The 18509-nt window shown below is 47.8% G+C and overlaps 1 protein-coding gene across 8 annotated transcripts in view; it reads right to left on the bottom strand.

The window, feature by feature from the left end:
- Nucleotides 1-18509, bottom strand: part of VWF (von Willebrand factor) — a 203779-nt gene that overhangs the window by 109574 nt on the left and 75696 nt on the right. For all 8 annotated transcript variants that reach the window (XM_079936255.1, XM_079936253.1, XM_079936258.1 and 5 more), the window contains 3 exons: nucleotides 14069-14171; nucleotides 13589-13797; nucleotides 5816-5937 (listed from right to left, as the gene is read on the bottom strand). In XM_079936255.1, coding sequence (XP_079792381.1) covers nucleotides 5816-5937; nucleotides 13589-13797; nucleotides 14069-14171 — 434 coding nt within the window. The remainder of the gene's footprint in view (nucleotides 1-5815; nucleotides 5938-13588; nucleotides 13798-14068; nucleotides 14172-18509) is intronic.

Genomic DNA, 18509 nt, shown 5'->3' with positions numbered 1-18509 from the left:
AGGTCTTCATCTTCAACTGGGGGTAAAAGAAAGGGGTGACTTCTCCTCAGGGAGCCAAGAACGGCAGCATAGGGTTGAGCTCTGCACAACAGCTGGAAAGAGCCCAGCAAGGATGTCTCAGAGACTTGAGTCTTAAAGTCCAGGTTACAGTACCACCTGCCTATCTGAATATACACGGGCAGGGGACTGGACTAGATAGCTTCTGGAATCTCATATCACTCTGAGTTATTATGAGCCTGAGATTCCTAACATTGATGAAAAGAAAGACTAGTCGTCTTGAGAACCAATTCTGAGGAGGGGTATGGAGAGGACTCAGTGGGCCAGGGGCAGGAGAGTATAAGCAGCTTTTTGCAGGACGAGGTCTCTGCAGGAGGCCCCTTTTGTACTGTCCCATTAGCAAAGCTATATTTTCACTAACCTCCAACCCAAGCACACCTTTCAAATCTTTTGATCACACAATTCTTTGCTTAATCTGTTTGTTCTTTCCTTAGATCAAAGAAATAGACACGGAGAATAAGTGATTAACAGGGGACCAGATCTTTTCCCCAGCTTCCCCTTCAGTAATCTCACAAACTGTGTGAACAATATAACATCTCAAAGAAAGATGACAAAGAGTCGACAAGCCTGCACGCAGTGGATGGCGATGAATCTGACCCTCTATCTCAATGATTCACTGAAATTACTTCCCCTTTTTCCCTTTAAAAGCTTTCATGGCCAAGCAAAACCTTTGGTGTCGATTCTGGGACACGAGTCCGCCTTCTCCCCAGATTGCCGGCTTTCGGATTAGAGCAACATTTCTGTTTCTACCAGCACTTGCCTCCTGAGTATTGACTTTCAAGCAGCGAGCAGCCAGACCTGAGTTCGGTAACAGAGGTGGCCTCATGTTCAGATGTGAGCAGCAGAAGCAGGAGACGGCCCTCCACTCTGGAGGAGCTTATCCTAAGGAGGAGCAGGGTTGCAGCAACACACCTCCCAGTGGAAGCGAGGCCAAGTTCATGGCCATCAAGTATAGCTCTGCAAGTCACACAGTGCAGTGGCAACACACCCAAGGCTACAGTTCCCACGGTAGACAGCATACGTGTGTACTACATTCTAGGTACATTTATGATGTTTACTATGGCAAGTTCCCAGCAGGTGATGGTAAAGTGTCTTGAGAAAGGGGTGCCTTTTTTCTAATTAGAAGGAGCATTGCATGGACCAGCTGCAGCCTACATCCAGCCTCCTGGAGCCGCGGGCTTCACGTTGCAGACAGGACTACAGGACATAAACAGGATCCCTGTGTAAGGTTCAGCCCTTGCTGACATTCCCCAGACTGACAGAATTAAAAATTTTTTTAAAAGCGACCTAAGGATCTTTCTCAAACATTCATTGTGTAGTAGAGTTACCTGCAAATTAACGCCGATTATTTGAGCATCTATAGCTGGGCGCTTTTTGTTACTAGGTCTGCACCCTGAGCCCCAGACTCCAGCAGTCCTGCCCTCTGAAAAGCTGGAGAAAAAGACCCCGCACATCTGTGCGCCATTGAACACGCCATTACCCATCCCGGCAGAGAGGCTCCGGGTTTTGTTGGCACAACAAGGAAACATTCATCCCCCGGGTATGAGTAATATGACCTGGCTCTCAGAATGAGCTGACTCCTTGCTGCCACCTTAGAAAGGCAGAAAGTTCCAGAAGCGGGCGAATAGATTCTGGCGGCTCAAGGAAAGCTTTCCAGCCAGTGCCGGCTCCCCTACGGAACACTCTGCCACTGAATACGGCTCGTGGAGCCACAACGGCAAACCCTTGTCAATGCTGCCCATTTACCAGCCCCGACTTCTGAACCCACGGACCCAGCGGGACTAAGCAGACTGTGGACAGAGACCGCATCAATCTCCTCCCAGGAGATGTCTTTGTGCGTCCCAGCCGAGGGGGGCACCCCGCTCGTGGGCAAACACAGCCTGATTGGCTGAGACAAAGCCCAGCCCCTCTTCTCAGGTAAACAACCTGAAACAGGAGTTCGGACCTAGAAGGAGCTTGTGCCTTGGGAGGTCTGAGTGTCTGGGGGGCCTCGGCCCAGCACTGAGAACTTGGTAACCAATTTCTTAAGCTGCTCCCAGGATACTGGTTAGTGAGAACTTCAAGGCACCCAGGAGACAAAGTGAGTAGCAAGTGTGCAGCTGGAGCCCCAAAGGCACCTGGGAGACAAATGGGGCCTCTCTGGATTCTCTCCCAGCACCTCCCCAACGCCCCACCCCCCAGGCCCTCCCTCTCTGTCTCCGGGAGACAAAGTGCCCAGCTCCCTCCTCTACTCCGCCTCTGTATCAGGTTCCCCGTTTGAAAATCCTGTCTTCACCTCCCACTTCTTCAGGGTAAATGAGAGCATTCCTTTGTACCCCGAGGGTGGGAACACTTGTCTTGCACTTACTCTGTACTGCCTGTGTTTGCAAAATAAAGTGAGACAAGCCCACGCCCTCGGTATCAGAGGTACCTACCTGCCCCCCACCCAGCTCACCAACTAACTTCCCGTTCCCCTCCCCTCCACCAACCCCGCAATCCTACCCCTGCCTAGAGAACACTGAAAAGGGTGGGAGACAGCGAACCACAGCCACCTATGGAAGTGTACGTTTGGAAATAAAAGAAAGAGAAGATAAAATCCCTCCGCCTCCCCTCCCTGATGCCCTGGGCTCCTGGAGTGCCCTCAATCCCAAATGGCCCTGGGTTACAAGAAGCCCCAGAAGAAAAGTGGACTCCTGCACTTCCCCACCCCTCCGTGTCCATGTGCGCAGGCAACTTGCTCTCTTTCTAACCCCAAGCTGTGCTCAGATCGATCCCCGCCTCCAAAAGAATGGGGTTATAGCTGGGTGGAGGGGAGGAGAGAAAGAATGAGTTTTGAGCTGACACTTAAAGTACTGTGTGTGTTTGGCCTGCTTCTCCCACTCCTACTCTCAAAGTGCGGCCACTCCAGGGGCAAACACAGACACAAAAGGAATAATAATAACAATAACAGCTCGTACAATTGAGCCCCGCTGGGCTAAGCACTCCACACATGTTCCCTTATCCTTACGATGGCCTCGAGGAGCAGGCACTGGTCCTGGGCCTATTTTACATATGTGGAAACGGAGGCTTGGAGAAGGCAAGTGTCTTGCCCAGAGTTACAAAGCCGGTCAGAGTTACAAAGCAGAGTTACAAAGTGGCCCAGGGATGGGAACCACTTAATGAGCTACAAGGACAAGCGGCTGCTTCTTCAAAGTTTTCCTGGAAAGAAGAGGAAACTACCCCCCTTCCCCAGGATAACACCCTCCCCCCGGGGTTAGAACTTGGTCTGCCTCTGTCAGTTGCCAGTACTGGGCTACGCTCCAGGTGACAGAGATGTTTCCGGACCAGCTGGAAAACCTAGCACCACTGAAACACTGGAAACCCAAGAAAAAGAGGCGTTAGGAATGTACTTGTTGATAAACTGGAAATTGTGTTTACGGTCCAGGCAGCTGGCTCGAGCACAACCCAGAGCGTTTTCCTGGTGCTGACGTACTCCTTGGTTCAGAAGATCAAATTGTTCCATGAAAATAGAAAGTCTGGGCAGCTAACACTGAAGTTCTCTCACGCTAAGGTAGGTGTGTGCGTGTGCAGGTGGCTGTGTGTTTTATTCAGCTACTGGAGTAGGAGAGGGCTGGAGTTTCTCTACTTACATGCAGATTTGGTCTTACAAATGAAGGATTCGGGGTTGTGATCATGGGGGTGTCCCAATCCCTAGATCAATTACCTAATTTGCATCCATCCATCCATTGAATATTTAGTGAGACTTATTATCAACTGTCCCTTTAGTCCAATCCAGAGAGACACACAAAGAATTTTCGAGCTGAAAGGAACCTCAAGATTCAGGGAGCCCAGCTCCTGAAGGAAAACACAAGGGTGGGACTCACCTGGGCAGCCTGAGATGGCGCAGGCAGAGCAGCAGGGGCGGTACGGGGGCGGGCGGGCAGCGCGAGAATCCTGACTCCGCAATGCTAGCTGGTGACTCGGGGCAGCTCCTTAACCCCCAGCGCCAGCGCAAGCTCTGGTTTCCTCCTCGCCCTGCGGGACCGCACAGGCCCAGGCGAGGGGCTTATGTGGCCTGTCAAGTCCCGTCATGGCGACAGTCCCGGGGATCAGCAGGGGCCGCCCTCCCCCTGCACGGCTGTGGGTTGGAGCAGCGTGCTGGCTCGGGGGGTGGAAAGTAGGGAGGCGATGCTGTCGAGTAGCTGGCTCTGCGGGGGATGTTGGGTGCGCTATACGTCCCCCACGTAGACCAGGGGTTGGGTGTCATAGCAGAAGGACTCACCCACCGGGAGCTGAGGGTGTTGGCTGGTGGGGACTCACAGCCGAGTCACTCTGCAGGCATTGCCCTCAGCCCAAGGGAGCCACCCAGTCTCCTTGCCCAGAGGCAGCCAACACCCAATGACCGACTGGTCGGGGTGGGCCCCCCTGCCCCATGGGGCCAGCGCAGCTTTCAGAGCTCCTTGAAGGACCAGCTGAGGCCTCGGTTGTAACTACGTGGTATTCAGCTTCTCCCCCTGCCCAGCCCCGCCCCTCTCACTTCCTGAGAGCCTCCCTGGTCACTCGCTGCCCACAAACCTCTGCTTCCAGGGAACCTGACTCACATCACCTCCAAGTAACCCCGTTCCCCAGACAGTGAGTCTCTGAGGGCAGCCTGGACAGGGCATCCATGTGCTGACGAGAGCCCAGCCGCGTCTGGGGCCATGCCGCTCTCTCCTCCCTCAGCCCAGGCAGCCTGACCCCCAAAGGGGGAGAGGGAGGTCGTCCACAGAGGGAGGTCTTTCTCCACCTAAAGCATCATCCTCCCAACACCCCGCACAGAAGCACAAAGGCCATCTCCACCGGCAAAAGGAGGAGACAGCGTGCAGTCCTGCCAACTCCCTCCCGCCCAGACCCCCTCCTCTCCAAGTGCGATCATAAAGGGTAACCCTGAAGGGGAAAGAGCTGCTAAGTACAGGGAGAAATAGGGCCATGTGGGGAGGGGCAGGAGAAGCCCCCATCTGCTCTGTCTCCGGACAGAAGCACACAGACAGGAGGCACGAGACCACAGAGGCAGCAAGTGGCGGAGGCAGCCACAAGCCAAGGAACCTCACGGCCCCCAGGAGCTGGAAGAGGCAGGGGGGATTCTCCCCTAGAGCCTCTGGAGGGAGCCCACCCTGCAGACACCTTGAAACCAAATTCCGACTTCTGGTCTCCAGACCCGTGAGAATACATTCCTGTGGCTGTAAGCCACTGGGTTTGAGATAATTTGCTACAGCAGCCTTAGGAAACTATTACAACATCCAAGCTGGGGGCATCAGGACTTGCCCCTGCCTCTCCCCACCTTCCTCCCTCCCCCCAGCTTTCTTCCCTCCCCCACCAGGAGGTAACCCCCTTCCTGCTGATGTGCTGGTGAGACCTTGGGGCCTTGCCCCATACTTGTGCTTTATAACAACCACTTATTGGGCCCTTACAAAGGAATGGTTTTCTACCCCAGAATTTCAGACAGGTGGCAGGTGATGATGGTGATATTTGGGGCTGAGAGGGCGTTGGAACATAAAACAGAAAAGTATAGTCACTCGCGGTACCAGCTTATTCAACCAGGCCCATCTTCAGAGCTCCAGGCCCAGGACAGTATTAGGATTAGCGTCAACGCGACTCTAGCCCCAGCTGCTTTTCAGGAGGAAAGCGGCCCGTGGGACACGGAGCAGCCAGAGGGACTCGCTCCTCCCCTGGATGGAGGACCTGGGACTGCATATTGTTCTGCCTCTTGACTCCAGAAACCCCGCACCCCGCAGCCCACATCAAGCCTGGGTGGACCCACCTTCTGCAGCTCGGAGGAGACATTGCACACGCTGCTGGGAGGGGACGCCCGCTGGCACCGCTGTTCCCCACTGCTCAGGGCCCAGGAGTTGGCAAAGTCGTAGGGGTCCGAGGTCAAGGTCCCTGTGGAGAAAGTTTCAGGAGGATGAAGCCACGGTCGTGAGACCCGGGACTTCTGAGTGAGAACGCTAGGTCTGTTGTCACCTGAATCAACTTTCTTTAGATTAAAACATAGGCATCTGTGGCAGGAGTACCCCAGCATTAACACCACAGGGCACGGGCACCCGGGTTCAGCCAGCGTCTGGTGGGGGGTGGCTGGGCGGATGGGCACAGTGAGGAAGATGCCAGGAAAGGCGATGAGGAACAGTCCAGCCACTCTCGCTTCTCGGGACTTTGCTCCCTTTCTTCCTTCTGTGAGGAATGTTCTCCACCCCCTTACTACCCTGACTCTCTCAATTTATTCTTTGAGATGCAGCCCCGGAACCACTTCCTCCAGGAAGCCCTTCTGAATTAGCTCGACTCCCTGTCTCCCTCCCCAGTCTGGCTGGGTGCCCCTTCTCTGTGCTCCCTCAGCACCCTGGCCATCCCCCTATCAAAGCTCTCACCATCCTTTGTGTTAGTATCCTTTTTGCTTATATTCACCCCCCATTCAACTGTGAGCTCCTTAATTCAGGGCACAGGCTGTGCCTCTTATCTCTAAACTCTTATCTGCTGGATGGCGGATACTCAACATATTTTTGCAGAATGAAGGTAAGAATGCGGCAGGAACCTAAGCATCCGCATCACTGCATCCCTGGTGCTCGCAGAGCATCTGTGCCCTGGTGCCCACAGCAAACACGCTCCTATCAGCCACCCACAAGAGACTGTGAGGGCCTTCCGGGCCTGCATGGCCGGGTACCAAGTCAGTGCCGGATAGAACTGCTGCACCTTCATTGCAAAGGGGCTTAGCGGAGCAGCAAGGCAAGCAGTCCCTCTGCACAGCCAGATCTGGAAGAGTGAAGCATGCTTCAGGGTCAGATCATGCACCTGGAAATAGGAAATAAACTATCCCCGGAAAAAGAAAAGCAGGACTTGGAAGCATAGTGAGCTGGCCTCTGGGTGTGGTGAGCAGAAAAAAATGGCCCCCAAAGATATGTCCACTTCCTAGTTCGCAGAACCTGCGAATATTTTATGGCAAAAGATGTGATTGAATAAAGGATTGTGAGAGGAAGAGCTTATCCTGGGTTCACTGAGTGAGCCTTAAACGCAATCACATATGTCCTTAGAAGAGAGGGGTAAGGACTTCCCTGGTGGTCCAGAGGTTAAGACTTTGCCTTCCAATGCAGGGGGTGCGGGTTCGATCCCTGGTCATGGAGCTAAGATCCCACATGCCTCGTGCCCCCCAAAAGCGAGCAAACTAAAACAGAAGCAACATTGTAATAAATTCAATAAAGACTTTAAAAATGGTCCACATCAAAAAAGAAAAATCTTAAAAAAAAAAAAAGAGAGGGGCAGAGGGAGATCAGACAGAGACGACACACACAGAGCAGGCAATGTGCAGACCGAGGCAGAGACTGAAATGATGCAGGCACAGGTCAAGGATGGCTGGCAGTGGCTGGAAGAGGCAAGGCACAGACTCTTCCCAGAGCCCCTGGAGGAAGTGTAGTCCTGTCATCAACTTGGTTTTGGACTTCCGGCCTTCTAGAATTGTGAGAGAATAAATTTCCGTTGTCTTAAGCCATCAAGCTTGCAGTAGTTTGTTGGCAGCTGCAGGAAACTAATACATGGAGAAGCCAAAGGGACGGGCACTTAAATCTGTGAAGTTTCTGCTATGTGCCGGGCATTATGATAGGCATTCTCTGGGTTCTTAGTCACCACGCCACACAGGCTTGCCCACCTTCTAATACACCATCTCAAGGAAGAGGCGGAGAAGAGGCTTTGTGCTATGTGGGGAAAGCCCGAGAGAGAATCAAGACCCCTGGTCTGGTCTCAGTTCTCCTTCGATCGCCCTGTGTGATCTTGGGCTGATCCCATAATCTCCTGAGCCTGATTCCTCGTATGTAAAATGATGGGTTAGACTAGAGGACCTCTAGATCCTTTCCTGACCTTTCAGGAAGTGAAACCCTATGGACTAAATCTGAAATGAGACATAAGGATGTCTGATAGATGGAATTACAAATCATCTCGCTTACAGAAAAATCTCTGAGAGCCACAGTTAAAACCAGCTGGGCAGGCTCCCATGATGTCAGGAAGCAGGGTTAACTGTCGAGTCTTTGCCAACCAAAAAAAAAAATTAACCCGCAGTCCTCTGAGAGTGATTTCCAAAATATCACCAGAGCCCTGACTTTTTGCCAACATGCACCACCTTCTCCCTAGGAACATAGGTCCCATTTTTGGTTAGTATTTTTTAATTGAAGTATAGTTGGTTTACAATGTTTCAGGTGTACAGCAAAGTGATTCAGTTATACATATGCATATATATTCTTTATCAGATTCTTTTCCATTATAGGCTATTACAAGATATTGAATGTAACCTGTGCTATACCGTAGGTCCTTGTTGTTTATTTTCTATACAGTAGTGTGTATCTGTTAATCCCAAACCATTTTTATTTTTTTAGATCTTCAAGCCTGGAGAAGAAGACATCTTAGGGCTGGGACTTCCATTTCTGGCAATACAGCACATTAGAAAAATCTGAAAACTCTGCCAGTGCAAAGGACAAATATCCTGTTGAATGTGTGTTTAATCCCATTTTAAAAAGTAGAGGGAATGACAAGGGACAAAAAAGAAGGAGAAGAAGGAAAGGAGGAAGGGAAGGGAAGAAAGTTTAAAAGCAAGGAAAGAAAGTTTAAGAATAGAACTGGCAAATACGACTTGATGTTCTGACTACAGGGTATTACAGTGGGGGTGGCAATCTTGCCAACTAATGTGCTTGGGTTTTAACAGCTCCTTGGAGATTGATGGAAATGAGTCTTGGGTCTGCATGATGTAGGGAGATGGGCTTAGACCCCTTTGTGGTCCTGGCAGTCTTGAAGGACTACCCCCTCCATGAGAAAGCTAACAAGAAAAAAATTCACTCTGAGAAGTAAGAAAATAATAAGGAAGTTTATTTCCTTGGTCTGGACTCTGAATAGGAGGGGGAAAGTCTCCTCTGAGAATTTATAGTGATAGGAAAGCCCTCATTTAGCATTGAGATTCCAATTTATACTTCTTGTGAGATTCAGTAACTCCATATTAAAAAATTAGCATAAAACCCTTCTAAAGATGAGCTTACAATCCAAAATCATGCAACATAGGCAACAATCTACTTCAAGCAAGACCCAGCAGACATAAAGATAACAAGATTCAAGCTCTAAAAACTTCAGATAATAAAGTTTTTGTACAGAGGTTATAAAAGAAATATATTTTAAATTGCTGTTATAAAGAAGAAATCAAAACTTGATAAAAGAACAAGACAATAAGAAAAATAATAGAGTTGAAAAGTGCCAGATTTACCTTCTAAAATTACAAATACAGTCAACGAAATAGAAAAGAAAAGTCAATTGATGGATTAGACATCATCTGTCAATTAGAGGCGAGAGAGAATTAGTGAACTAGAAGATAGATCTAAATGGTGATGTGCTGATAAGCCAGCTCTCTGGGGGGAAATCAAAGCCCTGATGTGCTTGTTTCTATGGTGTAAATACTCCCACCATGGCCAGTTTCAAGCTACCAACATGACATTACTGAAAATGGAGCTGGAAAAGATGCACACGATTGGTTCTCACCAGCCAGCATGACCATACCACTCAAGCAACAAAGAGGGATAAAGAGATAGAAAAGTGGAAGTATGGAAAATAGGGTGGAATAAAAATATCCAACATATGTCTAACAGAAGAGGGAAAATGACTGAAATTTTCCTGTATCTGATGAAAGGTAGGAATCATCAGATTCATGAGTCACAAAAAGTCTCAAGCAAGATAATAAAAATAAAACCCACACATAGAAATAGCACAGTGAAATTTCAGAATACCAAAAGCAATGAGATGACTCATACACAAAGCTAAAAGACACATTATCTGTGAAGAAATGACAATTAGACTGACAACATACTTCTCGACAGCAACAATGGAATAGCATCCTCAAAGCACTGTTAGAAATAACCAATGTCCTAGAATTCTATACCTAGCTAACATATCATATAAGAATGAAGGAGTGTTTGTTTCGGTTATCACTACCAGACTCTGAGTGAGGAACTACAAAGGGATGTTTTTTAAAAAACAGAAATTGAACCTACAAAAAATAGTAACATAAAAGGAGAAATTATGAGCAAAGAACCTGTTAAACATGAAGGCATAGCCAAAGAAGCACCAATTATGTAAAACTATGATAATAATGCCAAATTTAGTAGTTATTCAAACAAGGTGGGGGGACAGTGAGGGCATTATTCATATAGTAATGGGTAGATGAAGCAGACAAAAGGTAGTAAAAAAAAAAATAGTAGACTTGAATAACACAATTAACAAAGGTAGTTCAACAAAAAGATACAGAATCTGGCACCAATCAGGAAACATTCTTACAAGCCTCTTAGATAGCCTCATCCACCAGAAGGCAGACAGCAGAAGCAAGAAGAACTACAATCCTGCAGCCTGTGGAATGAAAACCACATTCATAGAAAGATAGACAAAATGAAAAAGCAGAGGGCTATGTACCAGATGAAGGAACAAGATAAAACCCCAGAAAAACAACTGAATGAAGTGGAGATGGGAAACCTTCCAGAAAAAGAATTCAGAATAGTGATAGTGAAGATGATCCAGGACCTCAGAAAAAGAATGGAGGCAAAGATCGAGAAGATGCAAGAAATGCTTAACAAAGACCTAGAGGAATTAAAGAACAAACAAACAGAGATGAGCAATACAGTAACTGAAATGAAAACTACACTAGAAGGAATCAATAGCAGAATAACTGAGGCAGAAGAACGGATAAGTGACCTGGAAGACAGAATGGTGGCATTCACTGCTGTGGGACAGAATAAAAAAAAAGAATGAAAAGACATGAAGACAGCCTAAGAGACCTCTGGGACAACATTAAACACACCAACATTCACATTATAGGGGTCCCAGAAGAAGAAGAGAGAGAGAAAGGACCCAAGAAATATTTGGAGAGATTATAGTCAAAAACTTCCCTAACATGGAAAAGGAAATATCCACCCAAGTCCAGGAAGCACAGAGTCCCAGGCAGGACAAACCCAAGGAGAAATACGCTGAGACACATAGTAATCAAACTGACAAAAATTAAAGACAAAGAAAAATTATTAAAAGCAGCAAGGGAAAAACAACAAATAACATACAAGGGAACTCCCATAAGGTTAACAGCTCATTTCTCAGCAGAAACTCTGCAAGCCAGAAGGAAGTGGCAAGATATATTTAAAGTGATGAAAGGGAAGAACCTACAACCAAGATTACTCTACCGGGCAAGGATCTCATTCAGATTCAACAGAGAAATCAAAAGCTTTACAGACAAGCAAAAGCTAAGAGAATTCAGCACCACCAAACCGGCTCTACAACAAATGCTAAAGGAACTTCTCTAAGTGGGAAACACAAGAGAAGAAAAGGACCTACAAAAACAAACCCAAAACAATTAAGATAATGGTAATAAGAACACACATATTGATAATTACCTTAAATGTGAATGGATTAAATGCTCCAACCAAAATACACAGGCTCACTGAATGGATACAAAAACAAGGCCCGTATATATGCTGTCTACAAGAGACCCACTTCAGACCTAGGGACACATACAGACTAAAAGTGAGGGCATGGAAAAAGATATTCTATGCAAATGGAAATCAAAAAAAAGCTGGAGTAGCAATACTCATATCAGATAAAATAGACTTTAAAATAAAGAAGCAATTTGCATTCTGAGATAATTTTTTTCTTGTCTTATATTTCAATTTATTTTCTTCTTTTTCTTCAGATGTAAAATATATCCAACACTTAATTCCAAAAGCAAATGTATTTATGACATTGTTGTCCAGCCCAGGTTTTTACACCCATATAACCAATGTGATAGGACCATAATTCATTATCTTTTTACCACTGAAAATTGTTTTATATATGTAATGACAGAGAAATGGCTTTATAATGCTGATAATGGTGGCAAAGAACTAATAGTTGGCTACTTCAATTACCAGTAATCTTAGCTGGATGAGGCCCTGCTTCACACATTTTGCCAAAAATCTTGCAACCCATCTGAGATAGAAACAGATGCACTACCCAGATCCCTTTCACACAGGACTTGATTTGCTCTTCAGAGTCTGTCTCAGCTACAGAGAACTACCTCCTGATGTCATACCCTTCTAGAGGCAGTACATATGCAGTGAGCGAATGGGGCCCAGACATCTTAGCCTGGTATGGGACATTCTGAGGGGCAGTCCTTGCTCTAGAGCTCTCCCTCTGCTCAGCTCTCCTTCCTCCCCTTCCTTTCGATATTGATCTCTAATAAACATCTTGTACCATAGATTCTACTGAGATTAAATAAATAAATAAATAAGAAAACATTCTGTTGGAGCATACATAGAGCAATTACAAAAGATCATGTACGGGCTTCCCTGGTGGCGCAGTGGTTGAGAGTCCGCCTGCCGATGCAGGGGACACGGGTTCGTGCCCCAGTCCGGGAAGATCCCACATGCCGCGGAGCGGCTGGGCCCGTGAGCCATGGCCGCTGAGCCTGCGCGTCCGGAGCCTGTGCTCCGCAACGGGAGAGGCCACAACAGTGAGAGGCCCACGTACCACAAAAAAAAAAAAAAAAAAAAAAAGATCATGTACTAGGCCACAAATAAATCTCCCCAAATTTCTAATTTAAATCAGAAATCAATTTAGTTGCAAAAGATAGCTTTTAAAATTCTAAACATTTAAAAATTTTAAGTACAATTAATAGATTGAGAAAAAACTCAAAATGGAAATAGAAAATTCATAGAACTCAATGAAAATGAAAATATTTACCTATCAAAGTTGGTGTGATACAGCTAAGGCAGTATTTAAGGAAAGTTGATAGCCTCAAATGTACATATTGAACAATAAAAAGTTTAAGAAATCAGGGCTGGCGAAGACAGCAACAAATGATCTTACTATTCTCCAGTCCAATGAAAGGGATAATCAGCTGTTTCTCTACACACTTACCCCTTAACCGTAAAAAAGAAGGAGAACTTATACACAAATGTTCGGCTTTTGCAAAAGAACATCCCTCCTTAAATGTTTATGTAATTGAAATTATCAGAAGAAGAATAAAGATTAGCAGTGGTTTTCACATTGTCCATATTACTTCCTGTTGCTTGTGAGCACACACACGCACGCACATCCACATAAACTAGCCTTTTTGGACAGTGTAAAGGACACCCTTTTTTTTTTGGCCACACTGTGTGGCTTGCAATATCTTGGTTCCCCATCCAGGGATCGAACCCAGGCCCCCTGCCGTGGAAGCACGGAGTCCTAACCACTGGACCACCCTTTATAGATTTCATCCTCAAAGTTCCAATACAGTGGCTCAGGAGGATCTGTTCAAACCATCCAGCATTTATCAACCATCTGCCATGTGGGGAATTCAAGGCTGAACAACGTCGGGTCTGAGGACCCCCCCAAGATCTGGTTTGATGGGGGGTCTAGGCAGCGAAGGAGAACACTAAGAGATAAGGCTGGTGGGATAAATTGAGCTGAGGACTTGGGGAGGCTGGAACGCCAGGGGAAGAGTCGTAGTGAAGACTGGTGAGCAGGACAGCACGGCCATGCGCTTGGGAAACGGTGTGCCGGAAAAGCCTACCTTCTTGAGTCCGGAAGTCATCTTCGGCAAAGATGTTAAAGTTGCCGCACAGCCCACAGGTCTTGTTGAAGTGTCTGTCTGACAGCAGGACTTGAAAGCTGCCGCTGCCATCAATCCTGGCCACAAAGCCGTAGGCCTCGCTGGACAGCTTGTAGTACCCAGCCTCAGTTTCTAGGTACAGCCCTTTGGAGGTATAGGGCATGGAGACCCTGGAAGGACAGGAGGAACTGTCCTTCCAGGGTCTCCTGGATGTCCCTCCACCCTTCAACCCAACCACGCTGCAGGATTCAGACCAAGGAACAGAGGCTGTGTGCTTAGTCCAAGCGTTGGGACACCCCCCTCTTGCACACCCTGCTCACTTCCTCTGGGCACATCTACTTCCTCTCTCTGGGCCCTGCTGCTTCATCCGAAAGACGATGGGGGAGTACAGGGGAATTATCAGGGCCCCTTCTAATTTGACATTTCTGGGCTCCGACTTACCTCTGGTCCCCCTGCAGCACAGTACCATTGACAAACACATGGATATCGAAAAATTCCCCAAGATACACAGAAAGGCTCACTCTCTTGCCATCTTGGAAGTCCCCTGAAAGAGAAAAGAATGATTTAAACTGGGTAGCAATTATTACCCCAAAATTGAATACATTTATTTATAATCATCATCTCTATAATCTTATCTCAGTGGAAAACTCCCCCCAAAGATCTAACAAATGGGCAACAAAAATGTCCCTAAAAATCTCATTGGCTCACTCATCTTTCCATTCATCTAAAAATAGTTATCGTGTGCTTTCTGGATACACAGCCCTCTAGTAGTCTCTCATATTTCTCAAAAGAGAAATGTAACATTCTGACCCCTTCCTTCTGGGAGTTTACAATCGAAGTATAAAGATAAAATAAGCATGAGTCGGATGCATTCTAAGGCAGTGAATCAAAGCCACAATGTGGTTACTGGCGACAGGAACACTGCGATGTGTTATTTAAAATGTTCTCTTAGAAAGGGAACCCTCCACACTGTTGTGGGAATGCAAAGTAGTTTAGCCACTGTGGAAAACAGTACGAGGTTCCTCAAAAAATGAAAAATCGAGTTGCCATATGATCCCGTGAGCTCACTCCTGAGCATATAACCAGACGAAACTATAATTCGAAAAGATACAGGCACCCCTATGTTCATTACGGCACTATGCACAAGAGCCAGGATGTGGAAGCAACCTACATGTCCATCAACAGATGAATGGATAAAGAAGATGTGTTGTGTATATATATATATATATATACACACAATGAAATACAACTCAGCCATAAAAAAGAGCAAAATCATGCCATTTGCAGAAACATGGATGGACCTAGAGATTATCCTACTAAGCGATGTAAGAAAGAGAAAGACAAATACCATAAGATATCACTTACACGTGGAATTTAAAATATGACACAAATGAACCTATCTATGAAACAGACTCACAGACATAGAGAACAGACTTGTGGTTGCCAGGAGGAGGGAGGGAAGGAAGGATTAGAAGTTTGGGATTAGCAGATGCAAACTGGTATATATAGAATGGATAAACAGCAGGGTCCTACTATAGAGCACAGGGAACTATATTCAATATCCTATGACAAACCATAATGGAAAAGAATATGAAAAGGAATACATATACATGTATAACTGAGTCAATTGGCTATACAGCAGAAGTGAACACAACATTGTAAATCAACTATACTTTGGTAAAAATACAAAAAGAATAAATAAAATGGAGGTTCGTGCGTCTCCTCGCTGTACTGAATTTGCTTCTCTGGGAGAGGTTTAGAGATAGCACAGGTAAAATGCCCCTCTCCGTGCGGGGAACTTAATAAGGACACAGATGTTGCCATTAGAGATGTCTGAATAGCCGAACACGTGATCAGATGGCCTCTGCCGTCCCCGTCGTGAGGGGCAAATGCAGAGGCAAGGGTGATGGCGGTTGACATGAAAGCCAGAAAACAGGAAGAGACATTTTTGCAGCTTAATGAAGACCTAACAACCCCACCGCTTGTCCGGAGAACAGGAGCCTGTGCAGGGCTATGGGTTTTCAAAGATAACTGAGTGGCCACAGGAGATGAGGGATCCAGAAGGAACAGTGTGGTCCGCGTCTCAAGCCTTTGAGACTGAGAAGTTGATGGAAATAGGGAAGATGAGCGCAGCCGGTGAAGACAGAGACGGAAGATGCTGGAGAAACAGGGGTCAACGTTGGGGGTGCCACGCCTTCATGCTCCTGAAGAAATGGGACGGGGACCCAGGTGGAAAGGTTAAGCTTGGAAATGAGGACATGTGCCTGCTCCTGGAAGGGTCAGGGGACTGTAGCTCCAGCTCCTCAGCAAAAGACAAGGCAAGGGGTGGTGCAGTGGTTGAGAATCCGTCTGCCAAGGCAGGGGACACGGGTTCGAACCCTGGTCCGGGAGGATCCCACATGCCGCGGAGCAACAAAGCCCGTGCTCCACAACTACTGAGACTGCACTCTAGAGCCCGCGAGCCACAACTACTGAGCCCGTGTGCCACAACTACTAAGGCCCGCGCACCTAGAGCCCGTGCTCCACAACAAGAGAAGCCACCACAATGAGAAGCCCGCACACCTCAACGAAGAGTAGGCCCCGCTCGCTGCAACTAGAGAAAGCCCGCACGCAGCAACAAAGACCCAACACAGCCAAAAATAAATAAATTAAATTAATTTTAAAAAAATAAAGAGAGAGAAGGCAAGAATGTCTATGGAACCAAGTGCAGGAGGCTTGGAAGGTCTGTCGACGTGACGTGCAGCTGCCACGGCTGGGGCCACTGATAAAGCGAGCTAAGATGGGTGGTCTCAGGACAGCCCAGCAGAGGTCTGGAAGGAGATGTCCTCCAACCAGGGCTTGAGCTGGACCCAGGCTGCTGGAGGACAGCGACACCTGGTACACACACACACACACACACACACACACACACACACAGAACCAACCAGAATGAGCCAGAAAATAGACTTGTTTCTGGTAAGACTTTAGTGAGGGCCGTGGCATGTAACTAACAAGACCATTCTAAGAATAGAGTCTTGAATGATATACTGTTAGTAGCTCAGGGGCCATCAGGAAAGGCCCAGAGACCACCCACAGCCCACAAGCCACAATCTGCCGGGCCCCAGACCAACGCTGGCAGGGGTTAAAAGAGATGCCAACCGCGGGGAAGGGTTTTGTCCTATCCCACTGAGGAGTCTTGTCCAAACTGCATTTTCACTTCCAACAGTTTTTGTAGCAAGCAAATCTTTCAAAAGTGGAACAGACTTTCTGACAGCAAGAAATTAGCCGAAGAAAAACAAAAATAAGTGATAGGACAAATACACTCAAATGTTAATGGTAGAGTCTGAGTGGTGGGTATAGCGGTGTCCATTGTCCTATTCTTTTCACTTTCCCGTGTGTTTGAAATTTTCCATAATAAAATGCTGGAAAACACAAACAAATGCGAGAGCCCGGCAAGAGCCTTCAGTTTGCGGTCCCTCCCAGGAGCCTTCCCGGCCCCTCGACATTCACAGTGGGCCAAAGACTGAATCCCTTCCCGGCCTCTGCTGGGGCTGACCCTGACCACCACACCCCAGCCTGGAGGGAGCCCCATTCACCACCTGCCTGCCGGCAGAGGTACAATGAGCCCAAGAGGTTGGGGTCTCCTCCCGGCCACAGAACCCACCTCCTCCTCACCAGTACAATTCCTGTCCATCCCCAGGCTCAAGAGGGCTGGAGGGTTCTGCCCCTGCCTCACTAGGTAACATCACCTTGAGCTGGAGGCATCTCCCTCCTGGAAACAGGAGAGGGGCCCTGGGCACCTCTCCTCAAAGGTGCTCCCTTCCCATCATGGGGATTCAGAAAGGGTGCCTGAGAGAGCTAGGCAGCCAGCCAGGCGTGGGGCAGGAGGTGGGGTGGTGGCGTTTGCCGGAGCGTGGGTGGGGAACGCTGCCTGCAATCAGGCAGCTTGGGGTGAGCCACCATCCTGAAGTTGCTTTCAAGGCTTTCAAGGATGTAAGATCACCTCAACAGTCACTTGTTCCACGGGAAGCAGGGCTGAACAGGTGCCGTGGGGAAGCCGAGAGGTCACTACCACTATGAAGGAAGGACCTGAAGCCTGGGCCAGCCAAGACTCCAGCAGGAAGTCATTCAAAAGGGAGCCAGGAGAACGTGACAGAGCCCCGAGCCTCCCACTGTTGGGGTGCATGGGAGCTCCCATCTTTTCCAGGTAAAAGGGGATACAGCCTGACTCCACAGCCCGTGGGACCTGGGTCCGCCAGGTAGCTGACACTCGGTGTCACTTGCCCATCGTCACACAGCTGGTGAGTGATGACAGGACTGGGAACTCAGACCAGGGGCTGGTTTAAGCATGGGAAGGGTGGGCTCTGCATGGTCCCAGGAGCGATGGCATCGGGAAGCTGAGGAGCCTGCCAGGAGCACCCAGAGCCCAGCACTGCGTAAGGCAGCAGCCCGTTGGTGGAGGTGGGGGTAGAGGTGCTGGGATCGGGACCCTCGGTGAGGACAGAACTGCAGGACCCTGTGGAATTCCACCCCCAAGGCAGGGGCAGCAAGGGGAGGTTTGGAAGGAGGAGACTTCAGAAAAGCAAACCGTGGCAGCATGAAGGAGCTTGGAGGCCATCTAAACAAGTGGCTTTGAAACGTTTTTGCTCACATATATCCAGACAAAACTATAATTCAAAAAGATACATGCACCCCTATATTCATACCAGCACAATTCACAATAGCCAAGACATGGAAGCAACCTAAATGTCCACCGACAGATGAATGGATAAAGAAGATGTGGCACATATATACAATGGAATATTACTCAGCCATCAAAAAAGAATAAAATCATGCCATTTGCAGCAAAATGGATGGACCTAGAGATTATCCTACTAAGCGAAGTAAGTCAGAAAGAGAAAGA

The sequence above is a fragment of the Stenella coeruleoalba genome (assembly GCF_951394435.1).
Source record: "Stenella coeruleoalba genome assembly, chromosome: 11".
Lineage (NCBI taxonomy): Eukaryota > Metazoa > Chordata > Mammalia > Artiodactyla > Delphinidae > Stenella > Stenella coeruleoalba.
The sequence above is the reverse complement of the archived record's forward strand: the minus strand, read 5'-3'. Positions and strand labels throughout refer to the sequence as shown.